The sequence below is a fragment of the Bubalus kerabau genome, chromosome 1 (genome assembly GCF_029407905.1).
Source record: "Bubalus kerabau isolate K-KA32 ecotype Philippines breed swamp buffalo chromosome 1, PCC_UOA_SB_1v2, whole genome shotgun sequence".
NCBI lineage: Eukaryota > Metazoa > Chordata > Mammalia > Artiodactyla > Bovidae > Bubalus > Bubalus kerabau.
The window spans coordinates 56,300,934-56,324,396 of NC_073624.1; the positions used below are offsets into that span (position 1 = coordinate 56,300,934).

At 38.5% G+C, this 23,463-nt stretch overlaps 1 protein-coding gene across 5 annotated transcripts in view; it reads left to right on the forward strand.

The window, feature by feature from the left end:
- The window catches only part of WASHC3 (WASH complex subunit 3), a 57,567-nt gene extending 36,898 nt beyond the window's left edge, over positions 1 to 20,669 (forward strand). For 2 of the 5 annotated variants that reach the window (XM_055575430.1, XM_055575403.1), the window contains 2 exons: positions 11,435 to 11,538; positions 20,425 to 20,669. In XM_055575430.1, the coding sequence (XP_055431405.1) occupies positions 11,435 to 11,528 (94 nt within the window). In that variant the 3' untranslated portion in view covers positions 11,529 to 11,538; positions 20,425 to 20,669. Of the gene's footprint in view, positions 1 to 1,271; positions 1,421 to 11,434; positions 11,539 to 20,424 lie in introns of those variants that run through there. The other 3 variants (XM_055575440.1, XM_055575412.1, XM_055575420.1) reach the window with 2 other exon arrangements.
- The last annotated feature ends 2,794 nt before the right edge of the window (positions 20,670 to 23,463 follow it).

Here is a 23,463-nt window from a genome sequence, read left to right on the forward strand (position 1 = left end):
TCCTTTTCTTTCTGTGCTGCATTTTTTCTCTCTCCGTCCCTCCCAATCCTCTTTTTCTTATTTCTAATTTGTTGTTGTTCAGTCACTCAGCAGTTTTTTATGTATGAGACCTTAGTATATAGGAAATTTACTTTACATGACCTAGGTTGAGCCAGATGGGAAAATAAATAGAGTAAGTCTATGGTAATGGTTATTATGGAACTAGATATTGTTTGTGTGAGTTTTATAAAAAATGTTTTGGAAAGTTGTGACTCAGAAATTTGACAGTTATTTATTCCATCCAGACAAACCTGGCTACACAGCTCATCCTGGATAAGATATATCTTAATGGAATATTCAGAACTATTCTCTTTTGCAAGTATCTAGACACATGTAAAGAGTCTTTCCAGTTTGGGGGTTTTAGTTCACCCCAATGTATTTAGCTATGTTAGCTCTCCAGGCATTCATACTATACTAGCAGTATACTTTGGAATTCTTGGCCTTGAGCCCTTCAAGAAAATGTATGCATTTTTTTCTTTCATATATGCAATCTTTTTCTCATTTTATCTTTCAAAGTATGAAATTTAAAAACATATTTTGAAGAAATTAGAAGAACAGATTTCCTTCACGTATCTCCATTTAGTATATATTTCAGTAGCAAACAGTTCAAGTACAATGGTATGGATTGGTAATTTGAACCAAACATCTCCAGGATATTTGGCATTTGTTCTGGAAATTGTTTCTGACACACTTTAAAAGCAGATGGATTGTGACACATACTTTAATGTGAATTGAACATATGGGTCCAATCCATTTTGGTACTCATTGGAATATATGTTGTAAATATATCTAACATTGACCATGACCTCTTTTTTGCTTCTGGAAATACACAATAGAGCTTCTGTACTAACAGAGAGCTAAAATGACCTTTAAAATGATGATTTTTTTCTCTAGAGAAAATGTAATAAATGGGAAATTAGCAGCCCTATAAGCATCAGCGTATGCTAGTTCTCCATTCCCTCCACCCCCTCCTGGCTGCATTGCATCCCCTGCCTAGCCTGAAACTCCTTCATAATCCTTTACTTCAACTGGCTACCCACACTAGCAACTTGAAAGTCACCCTTGATTCTGCCATCCTCCCTTCCCCTCACTATGTCAGTCACTGTGGTTTCCTCATTTTAATCTCACATCTGACCATATGCCTCCATGTCATTGCTGTTTAGTTCAAGCCTTCATCATTTCTCACCTGATTTATTTTAATTGCTCCTTTTTGGTTTTCTATTCTCTTTCAGTCCGTCACTAAAAACTTAAGTGGATGTCTTCATATAGTTCATCTATTCATACATACAAGTCTTCCTGTGACTCTCTGCTGCCCCTAACATATGCTCTGAGATCTTAGAATTGAAAATAAATACATTTATCATCAAAACTCTGGCTTCATTTCTTGCCAATCATCCATGCATCCCTGTCTCTTACAGCTGTAGCAGACTACTTATATGGTTCTCTGACCATTTTCCTGGTGTCTTTGAAAGTTTGTATTCTTCCCCATGGCACTTCCTTCCCCCATGTTATTGGCCAAGCTGATTTGATATTCTTTAAGATCCCAGTTAGGTATCACCTTTTTAAGAAGTTCGTGGATGATTACCAAGGGGAGAACCCCTAGGACCTCCAGTACTTTCTTGATGTATCTCACTTAGCAAGTTTGAGCGCACGTCATTGTCTGTAAATGTTGAGAAACATTCAGCTGCAAGGTGGTGCCAAGTTTTAGGGTAGAATTCCAGTAACAGTTAACATTGTCTTACAGAAAAGTTGCTCCTCAACCACAGCCTGGAGCCTGAATTCTGACCCATTACCTCATGAGTACATGCCATTGGTCACAAGGGGCGCTGGTTGGAGTAGGGTGACTCACTGTAACCTATCACCACTACCACTAGAAAACCAGCTGCAGCTACGTTTAGCTAGATATGATAAGTGGAATCAACCACCTTGCTAAAGAGGACTTCTGTCACTTTAGGAATCATGTTTACATAAAAGTTAAGGAGCCTTGCTTTAAGGGGAAGAAAGTCTGAGATGAAGAAGAAAATGTGCCATCCAAGGAAAGAGTGTGCTTTTATTTAGAATATTAGGTACATATTAAGCCTAAGCCAAGAACTTTCAGTAAAGATGATTCTTTTCTCTTTTAAAGTATAAACATAAACTTTTTTTTAGCCCTAGGTAGTGAGACAGACTTATGTAACTGTAGGAAGAAGTAGTCTAAATCTGTTTGCACTGAACAAAGAGTAAAACTGAGGTTAATATAGGAATAAATACTGATCAGAAAATACACTGTTACTCAATTAGCTTGTGTTTATAACAGTTTGGAAACTAAGAGTATATAACTTTGAACCAAAACAGTTTATTTGATAAGGGAGAAGAGAACCTGGCTATTTTCCTACAAAAATGACTATCATTGAATTTTAGAAAGTCTATAAAACTGAAGAAAATGCCAGATAATTACCAAATAAATAGTATTTGTTTGCTACTTCTTAGTGATTATTTAATCTTCTTAAAAATCTAAGTTTTTAAAAATGATGATAGGGCTTATATAACCAAGACTTAGTTCTTGGTTCTAGCTTGTAAAAATTAGTTTTAAAAAATGCAGTGAATTAAAAAGATATGTGAAAGAGTACTTTGTCACCTTTGTCATCATACACACAAGTTGATGGAAGGGAAAGAAAATAGAAAATTTTCAGGTTGATCTGTTTTAGAAATACAGAGCAGATAAATCATGTCTTATAAATTTTTTCAGTCAATGCCTAGATTCTCTTACCAAGAAAAAGGAAAAATGTTTCTCCCTATCCTATTCTATGGTTTCATTTATGTCCCATAACTAAGGTTACTATTACTAGTAATTACTGCTTTTACTACTCTAAGATAAATAGTCTAGCCTCTGAACCTGTCTAGCAAGAGATGAAATCCTTGGTGGTTAAGTCTCAGTCTAAGGCAGACTTTAGAAATGGTCTACTTGCTGAGGTCCAGATTCTGCACTGCCCCTTTCTAGCTGTATGACCCTGAACTAATTACCTAATCAATCTGTGCATCCGTTTCCTCATAAATGTGAAATAGAAGAGTTCACTCTTTATAGATTCATTCAGACTAAGTAAGCACTCAGCGCAGCTCTGAACAAGCAGTAAATGTTCAGTAAATGTTAGTTGTGATTTATGAATGTTTTAATAGAAGAATATGTAGCAAGTTCTAAACAACTAGATTTACCAGGCTCTCAGATCACAATTTGTTTATAGTCCCGTAGTTGCCTGTATACCATTGTGGTCTCAACACAGACATATATAATGTACACAGAGTAATTATCCTTTTGAGTTATATTCTCTGTTTTCCCAAACTGAAAAGTCTGTATTTTCAACTTTGTAGTAAAGAACAGACTTCTGAAATTTAAATTTAACTGGTCACATTCTTAATGTTAGTAGGAGAGTGCAGTTTGCAGCATACTGATTTGGCTAAAGAAATCGAGTTATGCAGGCTTTAAACAGAACCAGCTCAGTTGGCATTTGTCCTGGATATATCTATTCAAAAGAAATTTATACCCTTTTCTCAGACTGTGCAGTGACCATGATTGTGGTTACCAGGAATAAAAGTAACCACTTCAGCCTACTTATCACTGAGACGAGAGGAGATTTATTAGTGATAAACAAAAGGATACTGGAAAGCAAGAAAACTTTATTTAATTATATTCAAGGCATATCCAGCAGAGTTTCCTGCCCTCTAAGGGAATTCCTTATCTGCCGATGATTTGCCTGTCTCCTGCTACCGAACAACATAATGGATTAAAGGTTGGATTTTGACTAGTTGAGCATAGAATTGATCTCAATTCCCCAGATGAGCAATTCCAGAAATGGGTTTTTTTATTTGTTCCATTTTTCTAGTTCTTGCTTAACTGGTACTCCATTCAAGGTAATTACCAGACGTTAGTGACAGAGGATGAAACAGAGGGGCAACAGAGGATGAGATGGTTGGATGATATCACCTACTCAACGGACATGGATTTGAGCAAACTCTGGGAGATAGTGAAAGACAGGGAAGCCTGGTGTGCTGTAGTTCATGGGGTCACAAAGAGTCAGACATGACTTAGCAAGCGAACAACAACCAGTCCTTGACCACTGGCTGGCATACTGGCTAGAAAGTATAGAACAGGAAAAAACACTGTCGGATAACTGTGATTAGTCCACTGTTGGAGACTTAGATCACAAGAGTCAGTTCAGTTCAGGTGCTCAGTCATATCTGACTCTTTGCGACACCATGAACCACAGCACGCCAGGCCTCCCTGTCCATCACCAACTCCCGGAGTCCATCCAAACCCATGTCCATTGTGATGCCATCCAACCATCTCATCCTCTGTCGTCCACTTCTCTTCCTGCTCTCAATCTTTCCCAGCATCAGGGTCTTTTCAAATGAGTCAGCTCTTAGCATCAGGTGGCCAAAGTATTGGAGTTTCAGCTTCAACATCAGTCCTTCCAATGAACACCCAGGACCGATCTCCTTTAGGATGGACTGATTGGATCTCCTTGCAGTCCAAGGGACTCTCAAGAGTCTTCTCCAACACCACAGTTCAAAAGCATCAATTCTTGGGTGCTCAGCTTTCTTTATAATCCAACTCTCACATCCATACATGACCACTGGAAAAAACCATAGCCTTGACTAGATGGACCTTTGTTGACAAAGTAATGTCTCTGCTTTTTAATATGTTGTCTAGGTTGGTCATAACTTTCCTTCCAAGGAGTAAGCATCTTTTAATTTCAGGGCTGCAATCACCATCTGCAGTGATTTTGGAGCCCCCAAAAAATAAAGTCAGCCACTGTTTCCACTGTTTCCCCATCTATTTGCCATGAAGTGATGGGACCGGATGCCATGATCTTCGTTTTCTGAATGTTGAGCTTTAAGCCAACTTTTTCACTCTCCTCTTTTTCACTTTCATCAAGAGGCTCTTTAGTTCTTCTTCGCTTTCTGCCATAAGGGTAGTGTCATCTGCATATCTGAGGTTATTGATATTTTCCCGGAAATCTTGATTCCAGCTTGTGCTTCTTCCAGCCCAGCATTTCTCATGATGTACTCTGCATATAAGTTAAATAAGCAGGGTGACAATATACAGCCTTGATGCACTCCTTTCCCAATTTGGAACCAGTCTGTTGTTCCATGTCTAGTTCTAACTTCTGCTTCACAACAGTAAGAGATAAGAGATAATAAAAATATTGAAGAAGTAGTGTTAAAAACAGTTGGGGTCTGCCAGTGTCTAGCAAGCAAGAAGTTAGGGGAGCTATTGGGATGTAAGAACCCCAAGATAAATGGCAGAAACTCATCTTACCTAGGATAGCTAGCTTTCTTTTTCTTTATCATATTAGGCATTATGTCGTTTCTCTGGCTGGGGAATCTGCTTACCACAGCAAAGAACAGGTATACCTGCCTTGATGGGCATTCAGAATAGAAAAGACCAAACTGTGTAGTTTGAGTAAATGTAATGCTGAAATAAGTCTTACTAGTTACTGCAGTCAAAATTGTCTTTTTTTTTTTTTTTAACTATCCCAAATGTCTTTATATAGTCAATGTAATCTTAGTTCAGGAATTCAGTGTTTGGCTGTTTCCTTAAGACCACTTATTGCTATTGCATAGGTGGCTCAGATGGTAAAGAATCTGCCTGCAACACAGGCAGACCTGAGTTCGATTGCTGGGTCAGGAAGATCCCCTGGAGAAGGGAATGGCAACCCACTCCAGTATTCTTGCCTGGAGAATCCCATGGACAGAGGAATATGGTGGGCTACAGTCCATGGGGTCAAAAAGAGTCAGACATGACTGAGCAACTAACACTGAGAACGACACTAATCAACAAGTATCATGTGACATTATAACTGTGTGTGCTATAGTTGATATTGAAAAGTGATTTGAATAACTATCACATCCTATCCCCACAACCCTGCTACTCAGCAGTATTTGTACTAACAATGTTTTTGGCACTTCATCTGCTTTAAATTCCACTGTTTTAAATTGAAAGAAAATGAAAAATATCTTTAAACTATTTACCTACATAAATAAATGTTTTTCTAAAGAATGTTTATAATGTTTGCCATCAGAGTGGTTTTGATTTTAAGCACAAATGTAAATCTGTTTTTAATGAAAACAAATCAGATCAATGATATTTATATTTTAAGACTCCTTTATGTACAGGATCACAGAAACATAGCTCAATCTACCTAAAGTAAAAAGGGAAGTTATTGACTCACATCCCTAAGAAGTCTAAGCAGGACAAAATCAGGGGCACAGCACTATTATTGCTGGCTGGTTGGTATTTTCTCTCACCTGTTCCTCGGTCTGCCTTTAATCAAACGTGGCATAATAATCACTTTTCTCCTATTGCTCATGAGCTTCCTCCTGGAAAACAAGGAGTTAGCAAATAATAGTTGCTTTATATTTTAAATGGCTGTAATATTGCTAGTTTCACCAACTGAAAGGAAAGAGAACCCCTTCTTCATAGTCCATAGCTCATTTCTAGGGAAGCATTCTGATTGTCCCCATTTGGTTTATGAGCCTTCCCTTACGCCGGTCTCTTTGCAGAGAATGATTCTCCTGACCTGCCAGTCCTGGATTATGTGACTGAAACAAGGAACGGTATAAGGAAAGGATGAAGACAGCAGGGATTGTGGTTGACAGTCTTGTTTATGTAAATGGGAGAAAGATGGCAGAAATAACATACACACAGCATTCTGTTTGCTAAAAAGTACTGATTTGTATATGGTTAGTCCTTTCGGAGAAGGCAATGGCAACCCACTCCAGTACTCTTGCCTGGAAAATCCCATGAGCAAAGGAGCCTGGTAGGCTGCAGTCCATGGGGTCGCTAAGAGTCGGACACGACTGAGCGACTTTGCTTTCACTTTTCACTTTCATGCATTGGAGAAGGAAATGGCAACCCACTCCAGTGTTCTTGCCTGGAGAATCCCAGGGACGGGGGAGCCTGGTGGGCTGCTGTCTCTGGGGTCTCACAGAGTCAGACAGGACTGAAGCGACTTAGCAGCAGCAGCAGCAGTCCTTTCCTTTCTAAATTTTGGCTCAGTTTTAGTTGAGGTCAACCTAGTAATCTTTGAAAATATCTCTTTTTAAAGAAATTAAACAGTAAGAAATTTAAAGTTAAGCTTTAAAAATTTTGCTTTTACTAAGACTTTTATTGATAATCTTAATGCCACAAATTATATAAATATGCTTATTAAAATATAGCTACCAAGATAACCACTAAAGATTGAGATTTTTAAAAATATATACATGATAAATCATGAATTTGACTTCATATTTTTTTCTGCACTTTGCTGACATAGTCTTTTGTAGTGATTCATTTATATGTTTAAAATACTGAGTATTATGAAATCTTCATTTCCACATTTTAATAGTGAAGTGTGACTTGTAGTTTAAAGTAGCAACCATTTAAAACATATCTTTAAAACTTGTTTCTATGAAAGAAAATTAAAAGGTATGTGCACACACACACACACACACACAGAATCAAGCCAGAGCAGTTCTGATCATTAAAAAGCCAAATACTATTCCCCCTAAGAATATTAATATGAATATCCAGTCTGGAAATGCTGTTAAGAGTTTTATTATTACATTAACATTTTTAAAGCTTTATAACTTATAAAATGTTTTCATGTATTAACCTTATTTGATTTTCACAATTTTTGAAGTTTTTTATATAACAAAACGAACTCTAATATGTAGCTTTTCTTTTGTTTTCATAGCAATTACAATTCAAAGTAGCTTTAAATTTATTTTAAAAATGAATGAGGGCAAGCAAAAAAGTATCAGTAAGAATATGGAGAAATTGTAACCCTTGTGCACTCTGGGTGGGAATGTAAAATTATAATTACTATGGAAAACAGTATGGCAATTTCTCCAAAAATCACTTCTGGGCATATACTCAAAAAAGTGAAAGCAGAGACTCAAATAGATGCTTTTATACTCATGTTCATAGCAGCATTTTTCACAATAGTCCAAAAGTAGAAACAACCCAAATGCCCATCCACAAGTGAATGGATAAACAAAATGTATTATCTGCATACAATGAAGTATTATTAATCCTAAAATTGAAAAGAAATTCTGATACATGGTACAATATGGATGAATCTTGAAGACATGATAAATGAAAGAAGATAGTCACAAAAAGACAGGTATTGTATAATTCCACCTACATGAGGTACCTAGAGTAGACAAAGTCATAGAGACAGAAAGTAGAGGAGTGGTTGTCACGAGCTAGAAGGAGAGAGAAATGAGGAGTTATTGTTTAACTGGTACAGAGTTTCAGTTTTGCAACATGAAAAGAATTCTGGAGGTTGGTTAAGTGGTGATGATTGCACAATACTGTGAATGTACTCAGCACCACTGAACTGTACACTTTTAAATGGTTAAGATGGTAAGTTTTATGTTATGTGTATTATACCACAGTAAAAGAAATGAGAAAAGGAAGAAATGAACGAAGACAGAATAACAAGTGTTGACAAGGATATGGAGAAATTATAACTCATATTCTGATGGTGGAAATGTAAAATGATGCATTCACTGGGGAAAACAGTTTGACAGTTCCTCAAAAAGTCAAACATGGAGTTAACCACATGACTCAGCAGTTCTACTTGAGGTTTGTACTCGAGTATTCTAAACATACATTCACACAAAAACTTGTACACAAATGTTCCACTAGCATTATTCATAATAGCCAAAAAGTAGAAATAACCTAAATGTTCATCAACTGATGAATGGATAAACAAATTGGTATATCCATGCAATGGAATAATATTCGGCTATAAAAAGGAATGAAGTACTGATAAATGCTACAACATGGAAGAACCTTGAAAACATTTTATTAAGTGAAAGAATCCTGACAAAAAGGTTAAATATCCTTGATCCTATTTATATGAAATGTCCTGAATAGACAAATCCATAGACACAGAAAAGTAGATTCATGGTTGTCAGAGGATGAGAGTGAAAGGAAATGGAATGTGTCTGCTAATGAGTTTTAGGTTTCTTTTTGGAGTAATTAAAATATTCTAGAATTAGATAGCAGTAATGGTTGTACAACCTTGTGAATATACTAAAAAAACCCTCTAATTTGTACAATTTTAAATGGTGAATTTTATGGTATGTGAATTATATCTCAATTAAAAAAATACATGACTTCTTAAGTGTCCATCAGCAGATGAATGGTTAAAGACTTGGTATATATATCCAATAGAACATTATTCAACCATACAAAAGAATGAAGTTTTGCCATTTGGATGGACTTGGAGGGTATTATGCTAAGTGAAGCAAGTCAGGCAGAGAAAGACAAATACTGTATGGCAGCACTTATACATGTGGAATCTGAAAAAAATCAACAAACTAGTGAGTATAACAAAAAAGATGCAAACTCACAGATATAGAGAACAAACTAGTGGTTACCAGTTGGGGGGGAGAGGTGGGGAGGGGCAATATCGAGAGGGGATTAAAAGGTTCAAACTTATGTATAATATAAGTAAGCTACAAGGATATATTGTACAGCACAGAGTATATAGCCAATATTTTATAATGACTATAAATGGAATATTACCTTTAAAAATTATGAATCACTGCATTGTACACCTGTGACTTATATAATTATGTACATCAACCATACTTAAATTTTTTTAAAAATGACTTCTTAAAATTCCTAAACTTAGTTGTGTGATTTCACTGAAAGCTGACATTTCATATAACTTCTCTCCACTCTCCACCTATTGTCCCTACCAAATGACCTAATCTCATCTACTGTTTTACCCCAGTTACTTTCCTACACCCTAGCTACCAAAAGATTTATAGGTCCCAAATGCACTGTGCTGCACCATCCCTGTTTTTTTCTTTATTCAGAATGCTCTCATCCTCACTTATTCCCACATTTTCTGTTCCTGACAAATTCATGCCTATCCCAACACGCTTCACAAGTGTATTCACCTTTCTTGAGTTTTCTGTGACTAACGCTAGTAGAATGAATTACCTTTTCCTTTCAAACAAGTGTAGTTAGTACAACTATATTTTGTGTATCACACTGTATAAGAATAGTTTATTTCTTTCTGTCTCCCGCACTAAATTATCAACTTCAGAGCAGCAACTACTTATTATTTGTTTCTGTACCTGCAACACCTAAAAACTTTCTTGGCCAAGTAGTAGGTACATGATAACAATGAGAATTATAATCATAATAATAGCTAGCCATTATTTAATATACCTACTATGTGCCACATGACAAACCTTGACAGTGTATTAAAAAGCAGAGACATCACTCTGCTGACAAAGGTCAGTATAGTCAAAGCTATGGTTTTTGCAGTAGTCATGTTTGGGTGTGAGAGTTGAACAATAAAAAAGGCTGAGCACTGAAGAATTGATGCTTTTGAACTGTGGTGTTGGAGCCAACTCTTGAGAGTCCCTTGGACTGCATGGAGATCAAACCAGTCAATCCTAAAGGGAATCAGTCCTGAATATTCGTTGGAATATTGAAGCTGAAGCTCCAGTACTTCGGCCACCTGATGCAAAGAGCCAATTCATTGGAAAAGACTCTCATGCTGAGAAAGACTGAAGGCAAGAGAAGAAGAGGACGACAGAGGATGAGATGGTTGGATGGCATCACCCACTCAATAGACATGAGTTTGAGCAAATTCTGGGAGATGTTGAAGGACAGGGAAGCCTAGCATGCTACAGTTCATGGGGTCACAAAGAGTCGGGACACCACTGAGTGACTGAACAACAACAACAATGTGCCACGTATTATTCAGTGTATTTTGCAGTTAGTAATTCATCCTAATATTCACAACAATCCAGTCAGTCAGTTGGGTACACAGTCTAGTTAAATAGCTTCCCCAAAGTTGCTCAGAAACTACATAGCAAGGCTAGGATTTGAACCCAGTATTTATACCCACTACTAATAGAGTTCTTGCTTCTGTGGAGAATAATGAAGACTGTTCCCATGTTAGCATTTTAGGCAGTGGAGCATCAGTCAAAACCACTAAATGCTGTACTTAGCTCCAACACTTTATTATACTGAGTACATGTGACTTCCTCGTGGGCATAATCTAAAATTTTTTTTAATTTATTTATTTTAATTGGAGGCTAATTACTTTACAATATTGTAGTGGTTTTGCCATACATTGACATGAATCACCCATGGGTGTACATGTGTTCCCCATCCTGAACCCCCCTCCCACCTCCCTCCCCATCCCATCCCTCAGGGTCATCCCAGTGCACTAGCCCAGAGCACCCTGTCTCATGCATCGAACCTGGGCTGGTGATCTGTTTCACATATAATAATATACATGTTTCAGTGCTATTCTCTCAAATCATCCCACCCTCGCCTTCTCCCACAGAGTCCAAAAGACTCTTCTATACAACTGTGTCTCCTTTGCTGTCTCGCATATAGGGTCATCGTTATCATCTTTATAAATTCCATATATACGCATATTAGCATACAGAAGGGGACAACAGAGGATGAGATGGCTGCATGGCATCACTGACTCGATGGACGTGAGTCTCAGTGAACTCTGGGAGTTGGTGATGGACAGGGAGGCCTGGCTTGCTGTGATTCATGGGGTCGCGAAGAGTCGGACACAACTGAGTAACTGATCTGATATGATCTGATACTGTATTGGTGTTTTTCTTTCTGACTTACTTCACTCTGTATAATAGGCTCCAGTTTCATCCACCTCATTAGAACTGATTCAAATGTATTCTTTTTAATGGCTGAGTAGTATTCCATTGTGTTTATGTACCACAACTTTATTAACTGTTTGTCTGCTGATGGACATCTAGGTTGCTTCCATGTCCTGGCTATTATAAACAGTGCTGCGATGAACATTGGGGTACACGTGTCTCTTTCAATTCTTGCTTCCTCAGTGTGTATGCCCAGTAGTAGGATTGCTGGGTCATATGGCCGTTCTAGTTCCAGTTTTTTAAGGAATCTCCACACTGTTCTCCATAGTGGCCGTACTAGTTTGCATTCCCACCAACAGTGTAAGAGGGTTCCCTTTTCTCCACACCCTCTCCAGCATTTATTGCTTGTAGACTTTTGGATACCAGCCATTCTGACCAGCGTGAGTGAGATGGTACCTCATTGTGGTTTTGATTTGCATTTCTCTGATAATGAGTGATGTTGAGCATCTTTTCATGTGTTTGTTAGGCATCTGTATGTCTTCTTTAGAGAAATGTCTGTTTCGTTCATTTGTCCATTTTTTGATTGGTTTGTTTATTCTTCTGGAATTGCAGGAGCTGCTTATATATTTTTGAGATTACTTTTTTGTCAGTTGCTTCGTTTGCTATTATTTTCTCCAATTCTGAAGGTTGTCTTTTCACCTTGCTTATAGTTTCCTTCATTGTGCAAAATCATTTAAGTTTAATTAGGTCCTATTTGTTTAATTTTGCTTTTATTTCCATTACTCTGGGAGGTGGGTCATAGAGAATCCTGCTGTGATTTATGTCAGAGAGTGTCTTGCCTATGTTTTCCTCAAGGAGTTTTATACTTTCTGGTCTTAGGTTTAGATCTTTAATCCATTTTGAGTTTATTTTTGTGTATGGTGTTAGAAAGTGTTCTCATTTCATTCTTTTACAAGTGGTTGACCAGTTTTCCCAGCACCACTTCTTCAAGAGATTGTCTTTTCTCCATTGTATATTCTTGCCTCCTTTGTCAAAGATAAGGTGTCCATAGGTGCGTGGATTTATCTCTGGGCTTTCTATTTTGTTCCATTAATCTATATTTCTGTCTTTGTGCCAGTACCATAGTGTTGATTCCTCCAGGTCCATATTTTCATACAAATTGTGTAATTGTTTGTTCTGGTTCTGTGGAAAAAAACTGTTGGTAGCTTGATAGGGATTGCATTGAATCTATAGATTGCTTTGGGTAGTATACTCATTTTCACTATATTGATTCTTCCAATCCATGAACATGGTATATTTCTCCATCTATCTGTGTCCTCTTTGACTTCTTTCATCAGTGTTTTATAGTTTTCTATATATAGGTCTTTTGTTTCTTTAGGTAGATATATTCCCAAGTATTTTATTCTTTTTGTTGCAGTGGTGAATGGAATTGTTTCCTTAGTTTCTCTGTTTTCTCATTGTTAGTGTATAGGAATGCAAGGGATTTCTGTATGTTAATTTTATATCCTGCAACTTTACCATATTCATTGATTAGTAATTTTCTGGTAGAGTCTTGAGGGTTTTCTATGTAGAGGATCATGTCATCTGCAAACAGAGTTTTACTTCTTTTCCAATCTGGATTCCTTTTATTTCTTTTTCTTCTCTGATTGCTATGGCTAAAACTTCCAAAACTATGTTGAATAGTAGTGGTAAGAGTGGACACCCTTGTCTTGTTCCTGACTTTAGGGGAAATGCTTTGAATTTTTCACCATTGAGGATAATGTTTGTTGTGGGTTTGTCATATATAGCTTTTATTGTGTTGAGGGATGGCATCACCGACTCAATGGACATGAGTTTGGGTAAACTCCGGGAGTTGGTGATGGACAGGGAGGCCTGGCATGCTACAATTCATGGGGTCGCAAAGAGTCGGACACGAGTGAGTGATTGAATTGAACTGAACTGAAATGATGTTCCTTCTTTTCCTGCTTTCTGGAGGGTTTTTATCATAAATGGATGTTAAATTTTGTCAAAGGCTTTCTCTGCATCTATTGAGATAATCGTATGGTTTTTATCTTTCAATTTGTTGATGTGTTTTACATTGATTGATTTGAGAACATTAAAGAATCCTTGCATCCCTGGGATAAAGCCCACTTGGGCATGATGTATCATCTTTTTAATATGTTGTTGGATTCTGTTTGCTAGGATTTTGTTAAGGATTTTTGCATCTATGTTCATCAGTTATATTGGCCTGTAGTTTTCTTTTTTTGTGGCATCTTTTTCTGGTTTTGGTATTAGGGTGATGGTGGACTCGTGGAGTGAGTTTGGAAGTTTACCTTCCTCTGCAATTTTCTGGAAGAGTTTGAGTAGGATAGGTGTTAGCTCTTCTCTAAATTTTTGGTAGAATTCAGCTGTGAAGCTGTCTGGTCCTGGGCTTTTGTTTGCTGGAAGATTTCTGATTACAGTTTGAATTTCCATGCTTGTGATGGGTCTGTTAAGATTTTCTGTTTCTTCCTGGTTCAGTTTTGGAAAGTTATACTTTTCTAAGAATTTGTCCATTGCTTCCAAGTTGTCCATTTTATTGGCATATAGTTGCTGATAGTAGTCTCTTATGATCCTTTGTCTTTCATTGTTGTCTGTTGTGATTTCTCCATTTTCATTTCTAATTTTGTTGATCTGATTCTACTCCCTTTGTTTCTTGATGAGTCTGGCTAATGGTTTGTCTATTTTATTTATCCTTTCAAAGAACCAGCTTTTGGCTTTGGTGATTTTTACTATGGTCTCTTTTGCTTCTTTTGCATTTATTTCTGTCCTAATTTTTATGATTTCTTTCCTTCTACTAACCCTGGGGTTCTTCATTTCTTCCCTTTCTAGTTGCTTTAGGTTTAGAGTTAGGTTATTTATTTGACTTTTTTCTTGTTTCCTGAGGTAAGCTTGTATTGCTATGAACCTTCCCCTTAGCACTGCCTTTACTGAGTCCCATAGGTTTTGGGTTATTGTGTTTTCAATTTCACTCATTTCTATACAGATTTTGATTTCTTTTTTTATTTCTTCTGTGATTTGTTGGTTATTCAGAAGCATACTGGATAGCCTCCATGTGTTGGAATTTTTAACAGTTTTTTCCCTGTACTAGACATCTAATCTTCTGCATTGTGATCAGATAAGATGCTTGGAATGATTTCAGTTTTTTTCAATTTACCAAGGCTAGATTTATGGCCCAGGATGTGATCTATTCTGGAGAAGGTTCTGTGTGCACTTGAGAAAAAGGTGAAATTCATTGTTTTGGGGTGAAATGTCCTATAGATATTAGGTCTAACTGGTCTACTGTATCATTTAAAGTTTGTGTTTTCTTGCTAATTTTCTGTTTAGTTGATCTATCCATAGATGTGAGTGGGGTATTAAAGTCTCCCACTATTATTGTGTTACTGTTAATTTACCCTTTCATACTTGTTTAGCATTTGCCTTACATATTGTGGTGCTCCTATGTTGGGTGCATATGTATTTATAATTGTTATATCTTCTTCTTGGATTGATCCTTTGATCATTATGTAGGGTCCTTCTTTGTCTTCTTTCACAGAGTTTACTTCAAAGTCTATTTTATCTGATATGAGTATTGCTACTCCTGCTTTCTTTTGGTCTCCATTTGCATGAATATCTTTTTCCAGCCCTTCACTTTCAGTCGTATGTGTCCCTTGTTTTGAGGTGGATGTCTTGTAGACAGCATATATAGGGGTCTTATTTTTGTATCCATTCAGCCAGTCTTTGTCTTTTGGTTGGGACATTCAACCCATTTACATTTAAGGTAATTATTGATAAGTATGATCCTGTTGCCATTTACTTTATTGTTTTGGGTTTGAGTTTATACACACTTTCTGTGTTTCCTGTCTAGAGAAGATCCTTTAGCATTTGTTGGAGAGCTGGTTTGGTGGTGCTGAATTCTCTCAGCTTTTGCTTGTCTATAAAGCTTTTGATTTCTCCTTCATATTTGAGTGAGATCCTTGCTTGGTACAGTAATCTGGTTTGTAGGTTTTTCTCTTTCATCACTTTAAGTATGTCCTGCCATTCCCTTCTGGCCTGAAGAGTTTCTGTTGAAAGATCAGCTGTTATCCTTATGGGAATCCCCTTGTGTGTTATTTATTGTTTTTCCCTTGCTGCTTTTAATATTTGTTCTTTGTGTTTGATCTTTGTTAATTTGATTAATATGTGTCTTGGGGTGATTCGCCTTGGGTTTTTCCTGTTTTGGACTCTCCAGGTTTCTTGGACTTGGGTGCCTATTTCCTTCCTCATTGTAGGGAAGTTTTCAACTATTATCTCCTCAAGTTTTTTTTCATGGTCTTTTTGTCTTCTTCTGGGACTCCTATGATTCGAATGTTGGGGCGTTTGACATTGTCCCAGAGGTCTCTGAGGTTGTCCTCATTTCTTTTAATTCTTTTTTCTTTTTTCCTCTCTGTTTCATTTATTTCTACCATTGTATCTTCTACCTCACTTATCCTATCTTCTGCCTCCATTATTCTACTGTTGGTTCCCTCCAGAGTGTTTTGACCTCATTTATTGCATTATTCATTATTGATTGACTCTTTTTTTATTTTTTTCTAGGTCCTTGTTAAACCTTTCTTGCATCTTCTCAATCCTTGTCTTCAGGCTATTTATCTGTAACTCCATTTTGTTTTCAAGATTTTGGATCATTTTCACTATCATTATTCTGAATTCTTTTTCAGGTAAACTCCCTATCTCCTCCTCTTTTGTTTGATTCACCGGGCATTTATCATGTTCCTTTACCTGCTGAGTATTTCTCTGCCTTTTCATCTTGTTTAGATTGCTGTGTTTGGAGTCGTCTTTCTGTATTCTCACAGTTCGTGGTTCTTCTTTATTGTGGAGGTTTCTCCCTGTGGGTGGGGTTGGACGAGTGGCATGTCAAGGTTTCCTGGTTAGGGAAGCTTGTGTCGGTGTTCTGGTGTGTGGAGCTGGATTTCTTCTCTCTGGAGTGCAATGAAGTGTCCAGTTCTTGAGTTTGGTGTGGCTTTCACAGCCTGTATATTAAAGCTCAGGGCTATGTTCCTGTGTTGCTGGAGAATTTGCATGTTATGTCTTGCTCTGGAACTTGTTGGTTCTTGGGTGCAGCTTGGTTTCAGTGTAAGTATGGAGGCTTTTGGATGAGCTCTTACTGATCAATGTTCCATGGAGTCAGGAGTTCTCTGGTGTTCTTAGGTTTTGGGTTTAAGCTCCTGCCTCTTGTTTTCAGTCTTATTCTTACAGTAGCCTCAAGACTTCTCCATCTACACAGCACTGATGATAAAACATCTAGGTTAATGTAGAAAAGATTCTCCACAGTGAGGGACACCCAGAAAGGTTCACTGAGTTACGTGGAGAAGAGAAGAGGGAGGAGGAAGATAAAGGTGACCAGGAGGAGGTGAGGGGAATCAAAAGGGGAGAGAGCAATCTAGCCAGTAATCAAATCCCTATGTGCTCTCCACTGCCTGGAACACCCAGAGAGGTTTACGGAGTTATATAGAGAAGAGGGAGGAAGGAGATAGAGGTGAACAGGATGAGAAGAGAGGGGGTCAAAAGGAGAGAGACAGACCTAGCCAGTAATCAGTTCCCTAAGTGTTCTCCACAGCCTGCAATACCCAAAGAAATTCACAGAGTTAAGCGAGAAGAGAAGCGGGGAGGGAGGAGATAGAGGTGACCTAGGGGAGAAAAAGAGTCAAAAGGGGGAGAGGGCAATCAAGCCAGTAATCACACTCCTAAGTAAAAATGGGTACTGAAGATTGGATTCTTAATGGTACAAAATTGATAACAAATACCAATAAGCAAAGATTAAAAATCTAGAGTAGAGGTTAGACTCTCAAAAATACAATATTAAAAAAACAAAACAAAATCACAAAAATTGTATTAAAAAATAGATGAAATTTGCTTTAAAAATAGGGTCTTTTTTTCTTGCAAGGTAATAGTAGGTTGTAAAAATGAAAATTAACGGAGTAATAAAGGACTTAAAATTTTTTTAATTAAAAAAATGATAATAGAAAAATATAGGAATTTCTCTGGAGCTGTTGCAGGCAGTGTGGGGTCAGTTCAGTTTCAGATAGTTCCTTGTTCCAACTTATACTTCTCAAGGTCTATAAGTCCCTTCCAGTGTAGTCAGTGCTAACTACAGGATTTTAATCTGTTGCACCTGTCACTTCCAAAGAGGTTCCCTCTGTTTATTTTGGCTTCTTCTGTTTGCAAGTCTCCGGTGTCTAATTTCCACCCTGACACAAGGGGGCGGTGGTGATCACTTATTTAGGCTCACTTGTTCAGTCATGCTGTGGGGAGGGAGGAACACTGCAAACAAATATCACTGGCGTGTGTGGGGAGTGCTCGCATTGTCAGGGCCACACTGGGTTTGCCCCCACTCATGGCGTGTGTGCTTTCCCAGTCTACACTGCTCAGGCTCCAGGTTGCTCTGCAGGCGAACTGTCTAAAGTGGGCCCTGGGTTGCATGCACTTCCCAGGTCTAAGCCGCTCAGGTTCAGGTTCTCCGGTACTCCACAAAGGCGCAGACTCGGTTGGGCCTGCGTTTTGTGCCTTTCCTAGGTCCGAGCAGCCCAGGCGACCAGGTGCTTGGCGAGCGCACTCTCCCCAGGTGGGGTGGGGCATCTTATCACCTCCCCTGTCCCAGCTTCTGGGTTTCCTGGATGCACAGCGGGAGCACCGTCTCACGTGTGCTGTGTGTCTCCTCTGGGGAATTGATCCCTGGCTGCAATCTTCCTGGCAGATGTCAGTCGTCCAGGATTCCAGGAAGACTTGGTTAGCAACTGGGAGCCTGCTCACAGTTTGGTATAGGATGCTGTCTCTGGGGCGGAGATTGCCCCTTTCTGGTTCTGGCTCTTGCCCACCTGCCTCCCTGCCTCCAGAAGAAAATGGGCCAGCCCAAAGCCGGCTAGCTATCCTGTGGTATTAGCTCAATCCTTTGTTCTGTGAGCAGGCTGGCAGTGCTTTAGGTTAGAGCTTTTCACAGGGAAGTTGTCTCTCTCTCTCTCTTCTCTCTCTTCTCTCTTCTCTCTTTTCTCTCTCTTCTCTCTCTCTCTCTGGCTATCACACTGTTTGCGTTGCTGTTTCACATTAGCTCCCTCAGATTGCCCTCAGGGCATACGTGCTCAGTCCCTACCCTAAACAGTGCAGCCCCCACCTTGCTGGTGGCAGATACCAGTATCTGGGCTACTTCTCCTCTGGGAGTTGCCGTTAGGCACGTAATCTGTGGGTTTTATTTATTTATTTTTCCTCCCAGTTATGTTGCCCTCTGAGATTCCAAAACTCCCCACAGACCTGCCAGTGAGAGGGTTTCCTGATTTTGGAAACTTCTCTTTTAGGACTCCCTCCCCCGAACGGGTCTCCATCCCTCACTCTTTTGTCTCTCTTTTTATCTTTTATATTTTGTCCTACCTCCTTTCAAAGACAGTGGGCTGCCTTTCTGGCTGCCTGGTGTCCTCTGCCAGTGTTCAGAAGTTGTTTTGTGGAATTTGCTCAGCGTTCAACTTATCTTTCAATGAATTTGTGGGGGAGAAAGTGGTCTCCCTGTCCTATTCCTCGACCATCTTAGGACCGCCCCCCATAATCTAAAATTGTACAGCAGAGCAAAGGGGTTTATGTTTGACCCATTGCTAGGGAGCAATGCCAGCATTTCTTTTGCTTCATAGCACGACAGACATGGTATTAAAAACTAAGTCAGAATTCGGCCATAATTCATAATAACTAATAACATAATTCATAATAACAAGTAAGTAGGGGACTATACATTTTATTTTAGCAATAATTATTATATTTGTGGCAAAGAAGAGTTTTGTTTGTTGGTATCTTAAATCTTATTAAGAATTAAGGAGCCTGAGAGAAAAATAAGTTTTGTAGCTTTTAATTACTAAAACAGAGCAGCTGTATTAGTCTTCCTTTCCCTCTTAGTTTCCCCCAGGTATACTTTGCTTAATTTGCTTTCTTGGTTAGAGTGAATAGGTGCTGAGTGATAGTGCTGCCACATTGATTGAAATGATTTATTAACAAACACTATGGAACCTATCAATTTGACTGTTTTAATGACACCAATAAATTTCCTGTGGTTTTTTTTATAGCACATCTATACAAAGCTGGAGTTCAACCATTCTCACATCATCTTCTGCCTAGGGAATCTTCAAGACATTATTTTTATGAACTAATTCTTCTTATGTTTATCTGATGATAAAGCATATAAGTGAAAACACTCAGCAGATATTAAGAACCACCTTTGAACAGTCACTCTCCTCCCCCACAAGATTTCCGTATTACCTGTGTTTCTTACTGGCCATTCTTGAAATCTCTTCCATTTTTAAATTACTCCCTTCAGCTTTCCTGAACATGAAAGTTTTCTTTTTTTCCCCACTTCTAGCTTTCCTCTCTCTGTACCTTACAGACACTTGGAGGCTGCAAGGATTTAACACTGGTCATGCCAGCCTCTCCAGATCACATTTCTGTCTGTCATTGGGTCTCCATGGTAATGAGAAGCAGAAAGTGCTGAAGTAGCACACTGTGTAAGGACTGGCAGGAGGAAGTGGTGCCATGGCCTGTACAGGAATAGCACTGAATCCCCATGGTACTGGAGAAGCCTGTGAGAAGCATGCTGTGGTAGAGAGCAGGAGGCTCTCAGTTAAGGATGCAGACTTGGCAGATTTATTAGCAGCAGTATTCTAGGATGAACCTAATTTACAGTAAGTAATTTTTTTTTCAACTAGAAAAACCGTTAAATTTCTTTTTTTTTTTTTTTTCCTTCTCTTTCAGGAGGCCAGATGCTCCAGTGCCTGATGGTGAAGGTGAAAAAAACACAGAAGAAAGTTCAGATAGCGAATCTTCTTTTAGTGACTAAGCTTAATTTTCATAACAATTACATATACATGTGTTAGTGCACCTTTACATTCTATAAGAGAGCCTGAACTGTAATTCTTAGTTATAAAAACATCAAGTGGCTACAGATCTGCCACCAAGCTTCCTCTGTGTTAAAAAATAAATAAAGCATTTATAATAAGCTGGCAGTATGTCTTGTTACCAAAATAAAGGTCCCTGCTGAGAAATAGAATAGCCTAAATAAAGTACCAAGATGGAGTATTTCAGAGATGCAAGGAGCATGTAGAATGAAGTCAGTGTGAGGTTAGTGATCAAAAATAGACTCAATGCAGAAAAAAGAAAAAAAATGAATTTGGCAAAGTGAATGATTCAATTTTTGTGAATACTTTAGCATGAAAAGTATTATGTACACTTGTATCATAAGAGTTGTTAAATTTCTGGCAGAAAGTAATACTGGATTGAAATTTTTTGTGACAATTGGAAGCTTATATATCACATTTATTGTGGGTCTGGAACTTATTGGTAGTATTTATTAGCATGTAAAGCTTTTCACAGCTTGTGCATTAGTTAGATATACCATCAAATTCAGATATTTGTCATCAGATAGAGATTAAATTGTAGGTAGTTTCAGTGTGGTTCAGAGTGAGCTGATGGCAGAAGCTGACAAAAGGATGTGATGTGGGACAAAAGAAGTGTTTTCTGCTGTCTACCCCTTGCCTATTCAGAATTGAGTCCCATGTTAAGTCTACCCATCACCATATCTTCAAAGTGATGAGGAGTCACAGTCTGTTGAAGACTACCCAGGAGGATTAGTGAGACAAGCTATCGCTCCTGTTGCTACAACTGAACCAAAGACCAAAACTCATATTCATCATCCTCTTCCTGCACTACCAATTTGAGACTTTGCTTGCTCTCTTCCAGAAATTCAGCAGGTCTAGTTTAGCTGCCTGGTAAAGTGACCCAGACCTTCATCCTTTCCAAGATCTAGGGCCTTGGTTACTGTGCCCCTTTTCAGCTACAGTTACCACATTTGTCTGTTTGCTGTTCACACCAGGCATGGAAGCATCAGGAATCAGGCAAATCACTGAATTGCATGAGTTCCAGATACATTTTCCTTGTTTCATTTTGTAGTTGTAATTTTAGCTCCTTGTTAACCAACACATTAACTCCCCTTTTTTTTGCTTGTTGCCCCAGAGACATGAGCAGTCCAGCAGGATCAGTTGGCTGCAGTTCTGTTTAAATCTTACTGTGCTTCTTGATAGAAATGTGCTAGCTTTTTCCTGTTCCCCTGAAATAACCTCCAATCCCGTGGTAAGGTGACCACCTTACCACCTTATCAAGGTGACCACCTTGGTGACCTCCAACGTGGTAAGGGTGGGAAGCACCATTATGCCTGTAGGTCTCTGAGAATACTGGAGGGCCAGTCCTCTTTCTATCCCCTTGGCTCTTAGCTGCATGAATCCTAGCAGTTGGGGATGTGGAATCACATACTGGCTTTTGGAACAGTGCATGTATCCCATCCTGAAAAACAGCACTCCAGCCCTGCACGCTGTCGTCTCCAAGCTGGTGTCTAAGTAATAGTTCATTTTGTGGTTCCTTTTTGACTGCTTCTAGATAATGCTGCATATGTTAGGATCATGGATCCAGTAATTCATGTTGCTCTTCATTTGCCACAAAATAGTTCTTGATCTGAGGTGAGGTAATGCACGATACCATGTTGGTAGTAGGCGTTCTGTAGACTATCAGTAATGATGACAGAGGGACTGATGGAAGGGAAAACAAGAACACAAATTAATTACAATGGGAGAGAATTGCTTCCTCCTCCAAGATAGAAGAAAATTAATGCAAATAACTTGCTCCCAAGTGACTAATTTATCTTCTGGAGTGTTACAAAATCACTGGTCTCTACTGCTGACAGATCGCGTATTCAATAGTGACATAACTACATTAGCCTTAGAAAAAGCCCAAGTTGTTGCATTCATGCATAACCTCTGTCTCTGCCATCACACTTACTTCACTTATGGGTTTGTTGTGCAAGCCTCAAGTGGTCAAGGACAAGGCTGGCTGAAGTCTACTGAAAGAATCATCCTGTCCACCTTATCTTTGCCTCCTCAGCTGAATACTCTTTTGTTGACATTCCATGATACAAAAGTCTACACACTTTCCTGTAAAAAAAAAAAAAAAAAATTATAGAAAAATTTATGTTTATCCTTAACTCAGGCCACATCTTTCTCCATCACCATGAGTGACCCAAGTACACTATCTGAAGCTGTGTCTGTCAAGAAGATTTTTTCCCAATCACTAATCCTTCTAGCCACCTCTGAGAGAGGCTAAGTGTGAAAACCAGCCATTTTTGGCTCACACCAAATATCAAACTGGTCCACCCAGGAACAAGGCCCACATTTTCCTTCTCTGCCATCTGGTATTTAATACCTCAGCAGTAGCCTTACTTCTTCACTTCTCCCTGTCTCCATGCCCTTTCTCATAAAATTCCATTGCCTTTGCTTTCTGGGTGGAACATTCTGCCTCACCTGAGACTTTGAACTTAGACATGTGATTTTCTTTGAGTCAATAGAATGTTAATAAATCTGATCCAAGCAAAAACTTGAAAAATACTTGAATGATTGGTCTGCCTTCTCTCATGCTTCTGCCACTGATATGGAAACATGATGGATAGTCTGATGAAGAAAGAGATGTGTGGAGCAGAACTAAGTTGTTCTAGTGACTTAGCAGCTAATCCCAGGATGTGAGAAAGCCCAGTCAAGATCAGAAAACCTCCCTAGCCAATTCTCAGTTTGCCCTTGACACCTCAATAATGAATGCTTATGGTTGAGTATCAAAGATTTTTTTGGTTATTACAAAACATTATTGCACCAATAAATAGTGATACAACTGACCATAGGGGATTCTCCATGGATCACAGGAGTAGGTTAAGGAGATACATCACTGCATGAGAAGTAAATGATACGGGAACCT